Source organism: Onychostoma macrolepis, chromosome 18 (genome assembly GCF_012432095.1).
Source record: "Onychostoma macrolepis isolate SWU-2019 chromosome 18, ASM1243209v1, whole genome shotgun sequence".
NCBI classification, from domain to species: Eukaryota; Metazoa; Chordata; class Actinopteri; order Cypriniformes; family Cyprinidae; genus Onychostoma; species Onychostoma macrolepis.
In genome coordinates this window covers 16,616,968-16,632,777 of record NC_081172.1, presented here as the reverse complement: position 1 = coordinate 16,632,777, position 15,810 = coordinate 16,616,968, and the positions used below count along the sequence as shown (strand labels likewise).

Here is a 15,810-nt window from a genome sequence, read left to right as displayed (position 1 = left end):
GACATCAAATATGATTGAAAGGTATAAAAATATTCAGAACATTTTCAGCTATATCACCCACCCCAATACAGAAGATTTATATACTCAGCTTTGAAAATATATCTCCTGAAAAAAATATATATATATATATATATATATATATATATATATATATATATATATATATATATATATATATATATATATATATATATATATATATATATATATATATATATATATATATACATACACACACACACACTGTATATACACACACACACATATATATACACACACACACACACACATTTCTGCACTGATAGCTTTCTTATCTAGTTGGGTTTAGCATATTAACATACACAGCCATCAAAGCAGAATTTCACTGAAAAGGTTATTGACTAAGAGCGCTGTTGGCAAGCATGGCTGTGGACCAATCAGAAGAGGCCTGACTAAGCTAGGTGGGGATTGTTTGGACCAATCAGTGAGTGTGGCCCCCTTCTCCTCCCTATCCTCAGCAGTCTCTGGGAGACTGCGTTTCCTCTTTATCACTGTGCCCTACAGACAATCCCTCTCATCCCCCTCTCTCTCTCTCGTTCTCTCCATCTCTCTCGTCTTGCCTACCTCCCTCCATTCCTGTATGAATCAGATTCCAGCTGTCGCCTGCCGAGGCATCCATTCTTACACTCAACCAAAAGGGAGAAAGAAAAAGAGACGGATGATGATGGGAATGGGTGTATAAAGGAACAGAGTATAAAGGAAAGAAGCAAGGACAAGAGGAATTGGGGCATATCATCAGTCTGTGTGTGTGTGTGTGTTTGTACACATGTATTTGTATTCTTGTGCTTGTGGCTTTGTGTGCTTTATATGTGGGAGTGCTAAACATAGGGAGTGACATGGATATTTCAGACAGCAAGCAGCATCAGAATAAGGCAGCAAAAGAAAGAAAAGAGAGAGGTGGAAATAAATAAACATGAAAGAAGGACTAAAGAGGAGCTATATATGGAAGTCTGTTTGGGCTTTATAGTGTCTAATGAGACACTCATCATACTGATGGTCCCATTCATTTCATAAAGCCATTTAAAGTGCTCTTTTGCAGCAGCTTCAGTGTATTTCATGTGGTTATTTTGTATCTTGCATACAAAAATGTAGTCTGACACAAAAAGCTCCAGATCATAGCCAAATCTTAAAATTAGAGATCATAAATACTGTCAGGGTGGAGAATGATCTCCACTATGAATCAGAAACATACCACATAACCAGTGTAGGCTGATTCCTGAACGAATAACTCGAATGAGTTGGTCCTTTTGTGAAAACTAAACAAAACAAAACAAAAACAAACAGAGCAACTAGTTTTGTTTGACTCCTGAATAAAGGACTGAGTTGGTTCTTTTTAGTGAATCAAAAACATACAATGCCACCAGTATAGTCTGATTCCCAAATGAATCGTTCTAACGAGTCAGTTCTTTTTAGTGAATCAATACCATGCAACACAACCAGTGTAGTCTGATTCCCAACAAATGACTCCAATAAATTATTTATTTTTAGTGAATCAAACAATTTTATAAATTAAATTAAAATAAAAAAAGATGTTGCCTCATTTACTGTTTTTTTGTTTTGTTTAGTTTAATATATAGTTAAGGCCAATTATTAGACTGTATTTATGCCACTTCTACAAAGACGTCATTAAAACATCGGTTGACGCCGCTTTGTTAATGGAACTGCTAAAGAATCAGAATCGATCAGAGGATTCACATTACTTCCCCATTCCCATCCCTAGAAAAGTGCTCACTAACACAAGAGAAAGGGGAAAAAAAACTATAAATTTAAATGGGCAAAGGCTTTCAGTCTAGTAGAGTGTGTTTGGTTTTACGAAGACACTGATACCTTTGGTTGGCTGCAGAAGCAACACCAACGGCTCATTGAGCTTTAATCAGTTCCAGCACGGCACAATGTTGCCCTCCAGGAGAGATATTACTAAGGCTTTGTACCCATATAATCTTCTGCATGGTAACTTTCAGACATTAGATGCTGCTGCTTTGTTGCCTGTACTTTTAAAAAGTCCTTGAGGTTCCGCATTCTCGTTTAGAGTCAAATTTCTGCCTCAATTCGAAGGTCAATATTAGACTGGCTATAATGTCAATAGATAACAGTGTAATTAGAACTTGTGCTGTACGGATGATGGCCTTGTTCTCTAGACATACATTGAATCTCTTTTAGGGACATTTGGAATGCAAACCACCAACCAGGAACTGCATGAAAATTTGCCTGAATAGGGACAAGAGAACTGCAGTTGAACTCTAGAACAGAGCCATTCCTTCCTTTCCGCTGTTTAATCCTCTCCAAACACTAGTGTTCAACTTTATTTTATCTTCCCATATGAATAGGTTATTTCAAGTAAAACATAAGGAATTTGAATAGGTACTGACATTCTCTTCAGCTGTTGTAGCCTTTAATGAGTTGTTGTAATAGGACACCAGTGGTGGTAACCGCACGGCCTCCCTCTCCCACTGGGTTAAATGTACCTGTGGACGCCAGCTTTTCCCTGTGTCAGCTGTGCTGCTGTCAGGCCTCTTTGAGGTAAATGTCACCTGAGGCACATGCAAAGAGACACTCCATGACACAAGCAGCACCTGACAGTCAGCAAAGCACCTGCCTGCCAGAGCTACTCCACTTGTGTGTTGTCAAACTTGCAAGGCACACTTTTTGATCCTTGACTCTTCTTAAATAATTAAAGCACTGTATTAAACTCAAAAAGGAAAAAAGGTTTCCCAAAAAAACTAATATTTGTTTTCCATTTGAATTGGTTCATTTGGAAGTAGACATTACGCTCTCTATAGATATATTTTTAATGACTGTAAGGCAAAGATATACATGGAGTTTCGTGCTCAAGTTCGCAGAGACTGAGACGGCAGAAAGCGCATTCTGTTTGCTTTCATTATTTCACAAAAGCGCAATGTTTTGTTGTTATTGTGAGTGCACACAAATAAACGTAGCGTCTTTACCGATTCGAAAGATGTATTACTCTCATCTGTGTGACCAAAAACGATGGAGTATTTTTGGAGTAAGTGAGCACAACGGCGCCTCCATCTGTCCTGCAGTGAGCGCTACTGTTCAGCTTCCATGCTCCGCACAGACACTTCAATAGCGCACATTTCTCTAGGTTAACATTTGATTAAGCGGCCATGTAAAGTTGCTAATATTTCAGATGATAAGCCATATTTGAGGTCGATGAATGATAGGGGAGCGTTTGGATGTCCTGCCCGATGTACTGTATTAGGTCTAACATAGACTAGCCGTTAACGATATGTTAGTCACGGATTGAGTGACTTCTCCTGTAGATTTTATTTTATTTTTTCTGCAACTAATACAATTTTGGTCGCCTAAGCCTCTTCTGGTCGACTAATGGTTAGTCGACTATTAGGGGGCAGCCCTACTTCACAGCCATCTTAAATGCTTATATTGTTTCTGTGCAGACCTGCGTTTCTTCTCTCATTATTTATACTACATGCACAAATTGGTGGGCGGGGCTAAACAGGCAGCAATGTCGAAGCAGGTGTTGACCTTCTTCTGCGGAGGCAGTGCTTATCCACACAAAATCAAAGTAAAAGACTAAATTACAGGCTATATTTCATCAAAGCAACTTATAATGTAAGTCAGTAGAGTGTATAGATCCCACGTGCCTATATGCACTTTTGACAGTATCTAGGCATGCTCCTGATGAGATAGTAGATGGTGTCCTGGGGGATCTCCTGCCAGACCTGAATCAGGGCATTAGTGAGCTCCTAGACAGTCTGTTGTGCTACCTGGCTGCTTCGAATGCTCCAATACATAACATCCTAGAGGTTCTCAATTGGATTCAGGTTTGGGGAACGTGAGGGCCAGTCAATGGCATCAATGTCTTCTTCATCCAGAAGCTGCCTATACGCTCTGGCCACATGAGACCGGGCATTGTCATGCTCCAGGAGGAACCCAGGGTCCACTGCACCAGCGTGAAGTCTGACAATAGTTTTGAATTTTGAGGATTTCTTCCCCGTACCTATCAGCAGTGAGGGTACCGTTGCCTAGTATGTGGAGTTTTATGCATCCCTCTAAGGATGTTCCTCCCCAGACCATCACAGACCCCCAATGACCCCGGGACATGCAAGCATTTTAATGTGCATGTACACATAAAATGAATAAATAAATAAAATACTGACTGATCTAATTAATTAATTAATACTTATTTTTATAAAAATGTTTAGAGAAATAATTACACTGATTAGTTTCAAATGCATTAATGTTTCTCTCTCTCTTTTCCTCTGTAATGTTTCTCTCTCTTGTGCTTTATATCCTATACCTTAACCTGAAGAGATAGGTAATTAAGCCCATTTTAAAATAAATTCAGCTTTTTTCATTTAATTTTTTCTAGATCCCATTTTTATGGTTTTTAAATCAAATTTTAGTAATCAAAAAGCATACTTAATTAAAACGTTTACAATTTAACAACAATTTATTGAAAGCTTAACAAAAATTACATTTTTAGGGCCCGGTGAAAGCCATTTTATTTTTTCCCAATTTCATTTTTTTCGCCTCCACCAAATTCTGTTTTCAGTTTTAATTTTTCCAGATTTCAGAACATGCAGACTTCTTTTTAAAATCCATACCGCAATTTAATTAATTGTACAGCCCTACTTTTGATTAATCCATTAAAAATTTGCTAAATTCTGCAACATTGTACAGCACTTTGGGCTGCTCAGAAGGCAGTAGAAATGTGCTATATAAGAAAATAAACTAAACTAAACTAAACTTTGTGTTATACTGTAAATTCCATTTTTATGAATGGATTCCACAATTCTGGAAAATTAGCTTATGAAAATAATAACAATATGCGTTTATTGAAATGTGTATATCTCAGCATTTCATAGAATTTTTCTTATCATTGAGCTGGAAAAAGCAAATAAATTTAGCCTGTCTTATAATTCACCCAACTACAATTTGAGATGAATTCACTCTACACTCAGATAACAAGCCATTTTACCTCAAGGGACTGGTTAATGAAAACACTGCTGCTGTGTAATGATCTGTTTACAGGACACTCTAATACAACCTGTTCTAGGGAGGCTCTGCCTAGCTCCCCTTGCTCCCGTCTGCCTTGCTTTCAGTGCTCCAACAATACTCCTCTGACTTCATTGGCACTATAGAAGAGCAGGCCACCGATGGGCATTGTGCCGAAGATCTCCGACACTCGGCCATGCCAGTGTGTTCTGTGTACAGAGCTATAGTGGCTGCCTGTGTTGTCAGATTTGCATGTGCTGTTCAGTGTGCATTGCAAGGGAATGTGGAATATAACACTACACACTCTGTGTCCTTCCCAGCATATCCACGACATGCTCTATGCTTTGTCATGTGGTGGACATGGATATATGGTCTGTGTTTACTGTACCATAGTAACACCTGTAAACACTTCTGTAAGTGTAAATGTGTGCATATTAGCTGTGTGGGCAGGTCTTGCTTGGTTATTGACTCTATGATGCTGCAGTCTATAGTAAATGTGTGTGTGTGTGTGTGTGTGTGTGTGGTGCATTAGAGTGTATGCTCAGTTTGGGTGTGGATAAGCACTTTGTGTGTTTTCTTTGCTTTGTATCACGTGAGCTCTGGGCCAAACCTTGGACTCTAACTCTTTAAATAGAAAACAACTGAGAAATTCTCATGCCAGCAAAAAAACGCGTCTGGTTATGTATTAACTAGAACAGTTTTAAAGATAATCTCTCATATGAGGGCTATAGTCTTCAGTTCATTAACCGAGACCATGAGAACTACTTTTTATTGTCTCTTTATTGATTTTTGTGGCAGATACTGTGTGTATTTACTATCTGGCTCACATTTAAACTGTGTCAAAGTTGAAGTAAAGACAGACACTGACCTACACCAGTCTCACTCACACATGCCTAGACAAAAGATGACCAATACATACAGTCTCTAAACACACCTGTACTGCAGATGCCCAAGTTCCCACAAAAATGGAGCTTTTTCAAACACGAGCCAACTCTGATCTACCAAAGAGTAAGAAAGTCAGTGCTGGAGGTAAATTTGACTGGATATAGCCTATATCAAAGAGTAAATCAATGGGGAATGGTGTGAAGTGACATATTTATTGAACAAACACCAATTTCTTTCCCCAAAAAATAAACAATATAAATATATTTTCCAAACCATGCAAGGTGCGCTATAGATCACGGTGTTTAAATTCGGCATGAAACCGTCTTTTCTTCCCTACTGTGACGTACAGTACATCCAAATGAAATGGCTTCTTGAAATAGAAAACATGTAGTGTCAGACTTGATTTTGTCCATTGTAAATTGATTGAATTGTTGGATCGTTGTCGTTTGCTAATTGCTGATCTCGTGTGAGTGACAGGTAGATGGAGGGGAGGGATTATTAAGAGGGCGAGGAGAAGTTATTGTTTTTGATTAAAGATTACAAGGGCATAAGAATTTTTATTTTGGTAACACTTATTAGCATGCCTATTATGAACAACATATTGGCTGTTTATTAGTACTTATAAAGCACATATTCTGCATGACCATATTCTAATCTTACCCAATACCTAAACTTAACAACTACCTTACTAACTATTAATAAGCATGCCAACTTTAGTATGATTCAGAATCAGAATTCATTAACATATAATACCATAGAGTGTACTGCAAGTTTGTCGCAAACAGAAACACCATGAAGCAGAACAAAATGTCAGCAGATTGGAAATATTTCACAATTAATGATGTCTATGATATAAATTTATTACCAATATGCATGCCTGCGTAGAGCTGCTGTTGAGCACAGAGTGAAATGAGTGTGTGTAGAGCTACAGATGAGCAAATTTATTGAGCATACTTTCATAGAATGTCCTGTCTCTCAAGTAATGCTGGGAAATTCAATTAATTGCTTCACTGGATGTTTCGATAAAAGAGAAAAATGATTCCCAGACTTCCCAACACTGCCTTAGAGTGAGGACACAGGAGAAAGCGATCTACTGATTGATGTCTACTTCTTCATCAACTAAATGCAATCAAAACAAAAATGTATGCCAAATCTAATGCAAATAATAAAAGAAAAGTTACTGCAATTGAATTATTTGAAAAACTGAGAATGTGATTTAAAGTTATAAAAAAAAAAAAAGAGATGCAGAATTGCTGTGCTTGTTTATAGGGTTGAACAATTGGTGATTATATATATCTCAATATAATTAAAAATATATATATATATTTTATTGGGATTATTATTATTGCTAAAAAAATTTAATAAAAAATATATTATTAATTAATTAATTAATTAATTATTAAATTAATAATATTAACAAAAGATTACTATTTTAATATTTTACTGTAAAATAAAAACTGAGTACTTAAAACAAATATAATAATAATTGTTTACAATAGAGCTGTAACTGTCTTAAATCTTCATTTTCAAGCATTAAACATTCAAGCTTTTATTTTGGCGGAAAACTGCAGGTAGCCCTTAAAGCTTCTCTTTTGTCGAAATCAGCCTGATAACCAGTAAGGGCAGTAAAATAACAGCTCTTACCCAATACTTTGTAACACATAAAATAATTTTTAAAAAAGTAACACACTACCCTCAAATTGTCAGTCCCGCTGTACTTATACTTGAAAATTATGGCTTAACTAAATACAGGTATCGCATCTCAAACTCTAAAAATGGTATTGGTTCATAATGTTTAACACATAAAAGGCTGGACAAATGACTCATGGTCACCAACCAGTGTGCAAACAATGCAAAAAGTCCATGGCCCCACTTTTACCACCATCCCCGTCTGACTCATTCTAATCGGTGGGAAAGGAACACATCCTATTACTTATTAATGGATCACCTAAAATTGTGGGTGACATTTGTGCATCCCATGAATGCAGGGTGTTGTCGTAAAGGCAGGAGAGTGGCGTTATGAAACTGTCAGGCATCTTTTGTAAAGTTTTTTTGTAGCTTCAAGAGCAAATCTTCTGAATACAGAGTCTGTATGAAAGAGAGTGTGTTACAAGGTTTCTGTTTTTACTAACATAAGTCACAGTTAGATAAGTACATAGTTTGTGATGTAATGTCATGTGCAAGTGCATGTATGCATTTGGCAGATGTTCCAAAGTGACTTAAAAGGCTTTCAATGTATTTTTTTTTTTATGAGTGTTCTCTAGGAATTGACCCCATGACATTGCCGTTGCTATACCATGGTCTACAAATTGAGCTACTTAAAATAAAGACATAGAACTAGCAATTCATCTGTCATTTGTGACAAATGAGTCGCACAACCCTGTACCCCACTGACCCCGATGCTTATAACTGTGCGAGTTCAGACCCTGGGGCTTTTCCAGGACATACACACATGTAGCCATACATACATACACATCACTTAGTATTTTCCTGTCCCCTGTATCCATCTGAACTCTCGTGGTCCAGACACTCATTTTCTCATTTCCACCCTCCCCCAGTCAGACGAGTGACTCCTGTCATTGTTGAGGCATCTTTGTCTTGGATATGCGATAAAGGGGTCATTGTTGCTATACTTCTGTGTTCCCAGCCTCTCTCTCGTCCAGTCTATCTCTCCATCATTTATTTTCTCTACACCTGCTGGTAAAACACTATTTGATAAGTTTAATTTTACACCTTTACAGCCAATTCACATGCTCAGATGGCATGGACATCACATGACCAACTGAACTGTACTCACTAAAATCAATATTACAGAACAGCCAAGTCAGGTAATCAGAAGTCCAAAAAAATAAAAATAAAAACTCTTGTGAGTGTGCATACACAAAACGGTTTCCTAAGTGTGTGAATGCCTTTTATGTCCACAGCAGAGTATTTAAACATGTCCTGTAGTTGAAGTTTCAGTTGTCACAACACGCATGCTAAACTAGTAATCTTAACTAGCTATTATGATAATATCTACATTGTCATAGACAGCAGAGAGGTCACAAGCTGATATAATGCTCATATATAATCTAATATTACAATTATTTGAACAAGGACACAGTAAAACTATTAAAATGGTTAAATATGATAATTTAAATGAATGATTTCATTATATTTCAACAGTTTTAATATATTTTAAAATGGAATTGATTCCTGTGATAACAAGGCTGATTTTTCAGCAGCTACTACTCCAGTCTTCAGTGTCACGTGATCTTTATTTGCCGATAATCTCAGATTGTCAAATATCATCTTATTAATGTGTCTGACTAATATATCGGTCTGTCACAGCCTTTAACATCAGTATGTCTTTATTTTATAAGCCTAATATTGAAGTTGAGTGTAGATATAAATTGGCTTCATTAAAGGGGACATAACACGCACAGTTTCTGCCGATCTCATGTTAATCTTGAGTACCTACAGAGTGGTACTGCATCCTTCATATCACCGAAGAGTCTTTAGTTTTATCAGATTTATAAAAGACAGATACAGCTGTACCGCTTCTCTACAGAAAACAGTCAAGCTGATGGAGGTGTGCCATGGGCGGAGCTAAAGAGATCGTCTGCAAGCTGCAACATTGATATAAATAAAACAGGAACAAAAACTTTATTGACTTAAATTTGATTTCATTTGTTTATAAAACATTTGTCACTGAAATGCCGGGAATAAACACTTGCACAACTCCGGAGAAACAAACTGCATCCGCTGTTCCCTTAATGTTGGGTTTTTTGGGAAGCTGAACAAGGTTATCTTTCCCTCACAATCAAAAACACACTTTTTGGGTGACATTGTTGATTTCGTGGTCTAAAAACAAAATGACATATCCTTCTCAAGCAAGTCCTGTGCAGCGCTGCAAATTCTGTAACCCGAATGAAGCATGTTGATGGGCACGCTCTTGCTCTCGCTCTGGGGCGTGTTTCCCAAAAGCAACTATGGTCGCAAGTTACGTAATTACCAATAGAGTTAAAGGGAACTAACGGCCATAGTTAGCTAATAATGCTTTTGGGAAACGCACCCCTGGTTGATGTGTGCGCACGCTTTTCCGGGAGATTTCTGCCCTTTATGACATCATACAGGGCCATATTCGAGAAAAAAAACGTTCCGAAACTTACACGAACCCTGAAGGAGTGTTTTTGGCACAGAAATACTCCGTCATACATCCAACTCGTTTTTTGAAACGTTGGCCATGTTTACCATGAGAATTCAACGCTTTAACAGTGTAAATAAGTTAGAATGCATGAAATATCATTAGACCTCCCCTTTAGGTTGAAAACAAGTACTGAACGTGTGCCACAACAATTTGGATAGCGCCAGACAGTGTGCGTTAGCCATTAGCCATCAGCCATTCCTGTGTTCCAATAAAGACCTGCCTGAGGAGTGTGTCAGGGGAAGGTGATCAGGGGTTTAGCATTACTCTCAGCTGAGTCACCCTTCCAGTTGATCCCCATTCCTCTTTTGTTTTTGCCAGAGTGTGGGCCATTCTTTGATAACGGTAACTTAAGTCCAGTGTGAGCTCAGTTAACAACATGGACTGACCATCTACTTCAGCCTATCAACTCACACACACACAGTGACATCACTTTAAAGGAGGTCACAGTAATCAGATTATCCTAGTTATTCAGATGCACTGACAACCAGAAAACCAAGTATGTTCAAATTAGCCCCCCAGGCAACACGAGGGAAAGGCAGCTATTACAGTAATTTTGGTATGCTAATGTAAATGTCTTTGTCCCCGACTCTTCGTGTCGATGTTCTAATATGATACATTTACAAAGCCCCATTGATTTACACCAATTGTGAGGGGCTACTTTATTTTGAATGCTAAAATTAAAATGGAGTTAAATTTTGTAACAAATGCCGAGGCTAGTAAGGGAATGCAATTATTGGTGAGCTAAAAGGGTACCATACACACAATCCCACTGTAGTGTGTCGTTGAGAGGGGACTGTACTGTGGGGGAGGGGGATGTCTAGGGTGCAATAGAGGGGAGCTGGGAAGAGGCTGGAGGGCTTGGAATCCGCCTCTGTTGCCACGGTAGCTGTGCCAATCTCCGAGTACGCCTACAGTTTGAAGAGGATACCTGAGCTCAGAGCCCCTGGATAATGAGAAGCAGTGAAACTCTAAACTCTGACAGCTAATGCTTTCACCCATCCTGTGTCTACAGGGGCACGATAAACATGCATCCCATCTCTGGGAGAGGGAGCAGCACTGGGATGACTGTTTTCATGGATTTGACAAGGACAGGGATTAGCAGACTTTACTAAATCTTCTCGAGTGTCTGTCAAGCTCTGCTACTGCAAAAACGGCAAAAGCTGTACCCTTAATATCTAGTGTGCAGTGTTCCTTTTCCCAAGTGCATCCATACTCGCCCATTCAGCTACTCTCTTCTTTCTGCCCACAAAAACTCCAACTGTGCTTAGCAGCAAATAGCACAAAGGACCAAAAATAGCCCAGCATTTTCCAGAGCAGAGCAGCTCTCCTTAAGACGAGGAAGCAAAGCCACGACGAGGCTATGAGCAAGTCCACACACAGCATCTATTCCTTTCGTTCTGTCACTACAGTCGCCCCACCTGTGCAAAATCCATAATTCCCATTGCAAATTCGAGGGTGCAGAATTGTATATTTGATGCACTGCATTTCTGTTGGGACTGTATATGGCATGCCAGAAGTGTCCCAAAGGCATTTACCGTAATCAATATGTTGCTGCGTATGAATATGTGTTGGTGTTGAGTGCATCAGAACACTCTGAGAAAAGAGTGCAAATGTAGCACCTTTAGGGGTACAACAGATTGTCGCTGGGGCTGTACCCTCAAAGGGACATCTTTGTATCCTTTTTAAACCTTAAAGGTTCATATTAGTACCTTAAGGGTATATTAGTACTCATAGATACTAATATGGACTTTTAGGCACAGATAAGGTGCAAAGTTGTTGCTTTAAGGGTACTGACTCCGCGACAAGTTCTTGTACCCCTAAAGGTAGTTTTTGCCGTGAACAATAAAGAAACATTACTCACTGTTGCTTGATTTGAGGTCTCGATGGATGATTGGCACAAAGGTCTGGTTGTGCAAGTAGTCCATTCCCGTCGCAATCTGCACTGCCCAATTCACCAGTACCCGAGGAGGCACCTTCTTCCCAGCAAGTGCCCGGTTAAGTGCACCACCACGGGCATATTCCATAACCAGGCAAAGATTTGGCTCCCGTAGGCAAACACCTCGGAGTGCAATGATGTTGCGGTGTCGGAGCATCCAGAAGAGTCTGGCCTCCTGTCTCACGTTCTCTGCCGTAGCACTGATGTCCTCATCTGGGTCCTGACGAGCTGCTTTAACAGCTACTTCTTCACCTCGCCACATACCCTTATACACCTTTCCAAAGCCTCCAGCACCGATCACCTCCTCCAAGCACAGCTCTGAGAAATCAATCTCCAGTGGTGACTCCCCACCGACCAGACCTCCCGGAGGCAACGCTGGATAGCTGGTGTCCCGTCGGGTCACATAATTACTAGGGAATATGCCCACCTTGTCCTGGATCTTGCCAGTCCACCAGCCTTCATCTCCGGACACTTTTGAGTCCTTGGAGAGCACCTCCAGTAAGTCGCCTCGTCGCAAGGTCAACTCCTCATCTGCTGTGGCCTCATAATCAAAGACAGCTGTCCAGTACGTGTTACTGCCTTCATGATGATGATGGGAATCTGGGGAGTCCACTGAAGTAGAGGAGTTCTGGCTGCTGCTGTTGTGTGTCAGGCAGGGTATTGAGTTTGCATTTTCTGGGAGGGCAGTGGGAACTGGGGGTCCACAGGAACCTCCCCTACTGGTGCAAGGTAGTGGGGCAGCACTGCCACCACCTCCAGCTCCTACTCCACTCAGTCTCGTATATGGGTCCATCACTGGGTGTTCAGGTCAGCGATGTGGTCTCAAAAGCTGGAGGAGGCCCTCTGTCAACTTGCGCACAATATCCATGCAGAGCCCATCTACTGAGTGCAGGCCTTCTTGATGAGGAACAAAATCAATAAGTAAAGCTTTTGCTGGGCTGCCCCTGCGCTGTCCTCACCAATTGCTTGGATTGTCCACAGCACACTTTGTGTGTGTCTTAACATTTATAGAGCCATTTTAGTCAGTCAGTGTGTGCTAACAGCTCTAATATGATGATGCTCTATAGTTCTATAGCTTTATAGATGATGACACTGAAAAAGAGTTTTGCTAGAGAAACCAAAGTCCTTGAGATTAGGTGAGAATATCCAGTCCATCAAGGTGTGCAAATATTATTTTTTGGTTACTTTGTGCAGCATTGGGCTTTTCCATCAGAAGAGTCGTTGAAGGCCTTGGACACTGCTTGCTTGGTTTCTCTTTTTAGCAGCAGAATCCAGAAGTAAACGAATATTACTAAAGATAAAACAGTAACTAGATGGGTCTTCTGATAATTCGCCTTACATCACACATCATGTTCTAGTAGGGGTTAAATTCTACCTTAATAGCTTGCACTGGAATGTTGTCTTAACCTCTAATCCTCTGATCCATGTAAAACTCTAATATTTGTAAACGTACATCGATGTTAAACTTTTTTTTTTTTTTTTTTGCAATGAATGTTAATGAATATTCATAGCCTTAAACACATGCATGCGCAGGCTTAAGGCATCCTCAGACATTCAGCTCTGATAGGCTCACAGAGACGCACCAGCTCGCGATCTCAAAATATCCACAATTATTTGCACATTTGTGATATTCACTCAACGTTTCTCTTGTGTTTTATAAATTCGAAACATTGCGAGCGCTGTAAGACAGTTCAAGGAAAGCGCGCGTCCATTTTAAGATGAGAATCACAACAGAGAGATGGCAGAGCCGTGGCTGTCATTAGCTTTAATCGACATACATAATGTACGCCGCATATTTATCGATTTGCATATCAGGAAAGGCATATATTCGGCGTATTAATATTTCATCGATAAACGTTCCTATAGCCACTGCAAGTCTACTGTTTGCAATTTAATCCACGTTATAAACCAAAGCGACTGTCGGTTCGTGTTATTTCTATGAACAGCATGTGCAAGTGCTTACTTCGATCATTTCGTCCTCGTTTTCCATGATTGTCATTTTAACAGTAGACATTTTATTTTCATAGAGCTGTTGATTCATCAAGCTGGAGTCATATGCGTATACAAATAGAAATGTATGACAAGCTAAGCGAAACTTCGGCTTGCTATTGGATTATTCTGATACAGCGATACTGAGATATTTCTATGAAGAATGAGAGTGATGCGAATGGCTTGCATAAAGGTGACTTTTATCCAGGTCGTAGCGATTAGGCGACGAAATTCTCCATAATATGTTTATGTTGCCCAAATAAAAGCCAGCACAAGATGTGTCCACCATCTTTACAACAACAACAATAATAATAATAATAATAATAATAATAATATCACCTAATTCCTTTCTAGATTCTGCAACATTATTTCTTTTAATCCAGAGATCAGTGGTAAAGTATTAATGCGTTCCTCCAGCCAAAACAACCGGTTTTCTGAATTCGGATGTATGTTTGTGGTTGCCTGGATCGTTCACCGTGCATCACAACATCCACACAGCTCGTCGCATGGGCGTATCATAAAGCTGAAATATTCCCATTTGTTGTAGCTACACATCATCGAATTCCTCTGAAGGATGCTCTTGTAATCGTCCTCCCAGCAGGGTCAGTTGATCGGCCTGTCGTTCATCTCAATCGAATCGTTTCTTCCCCTGTTTCCTTTCCCTGTGAGAAAGGCGAGCTATTCCATGGACCAGGCTGTCAACTCCTAAGGCTGACTTTGTATCCAAATACACCGGCTGGACTGGGGGTGGAAGACAGTAGGGCATTCTGGGAAATGGAGTTTATAGTGTATGCAAAGTGAATTTGACCTATTTGGATCATTGTAGGCTATATAAGATAATACTTACTAACCACAATGAAGACAGTAACACTGCAAAATATTATTACAATTTAAAATAAATATTTTCTTTATTAATCTTTTAAAATGTAATGGCAAAGCCTAATTTTCATACTCCGGTTTTGAGTGTCACATGATCCTTCAGAATCTTAATTGGCTGATTTGGTGCTCAATTCTAATTAATTATTATTGGCACTCAATTAGGCACTCAATTAATCATGGTTCTTATTATTATCAGTGTACTGATGCAGAAAATTGCTGCAATACTTTTTCTATCTATCTTCCATCTGAAACATAGCCTACTTCCCCAAACGTTTCATAGTAGTTGGCCTATATCACGGTTTCCTCAAAACAACAACAACAAAAAAAACAATAAGCAGCAAAAACTTTATATTATGGGCAACTTAATTGGAAGTCCTCTTTATTACCCTGAAACATAAAATGATGATATGTGAAAGAAATGATGGATTTAATTCTTTAATAACTTACTTTTCTTGAAACTCTGTACATTAGGATCTCATTAGGCAAAAATGTCATTTTATAATCTTTATTGTCATATAGTCAGGTAAATGGAAATACAGTCCAGTGAAACAGCAGACCTGCACAACATGTAGCTACAATATGGAGAACAGCTTTGCTCTATTATGTCATACTGCCCCCTGGTGAGATTCTGGATCACATCAATGGCAGTTTTTCTTTTTGGCTTCTTTTGTAGTCATGCCATAAGGTCCTGTTCTCTTTAGTACACACTCTGTCTGCCATGACTAAGTTTATTTTGCTTGAGCTTTCAGAATAGAGGACATAAGATCCCAGTCCCATTTACCTGCTCTTCCGCATCACACTTTGGTCTTGTAATAACAGAATAGAGTCTGTGGAGCAATTAAAGAAATTCATGGCAGATAATCACATCAATTCAGAGGATGCAGTAAGATGGTGTTTTTAATGCAAAAAAGAGGAT

At 39.2% G+C, this 15,810-nt stretch overlaps 1 protein-coding gene across 1 annotated transcript in view; it reads right to left on the bottom strand.

Annotated features, from left to right (window-relative positions):
• Positions 1 to 14,772, bottom strand: part of map3k10 (mitogen-activated protein kinase kinase kinase 10) — a 37,518-nt gene extending 22,746 nt beyond the window's left edge. The window contains exon 1 of the mRNA XM_058750924.1: positions 11,952 to 14,772. Within this exon, the coding sequence (XP_058606907.1) occupies positions 11,952 to 12,819 (868 nt within the window). The 5' untranslated portion in view covers positions 12,820 to 14,772. The remainder of the gene's footprint in view (positions 1 to 11,951) is intronic.
• Between the last annotated feature and the right edge of the window lie 1,038 nt (positions 14,773 to 15,810).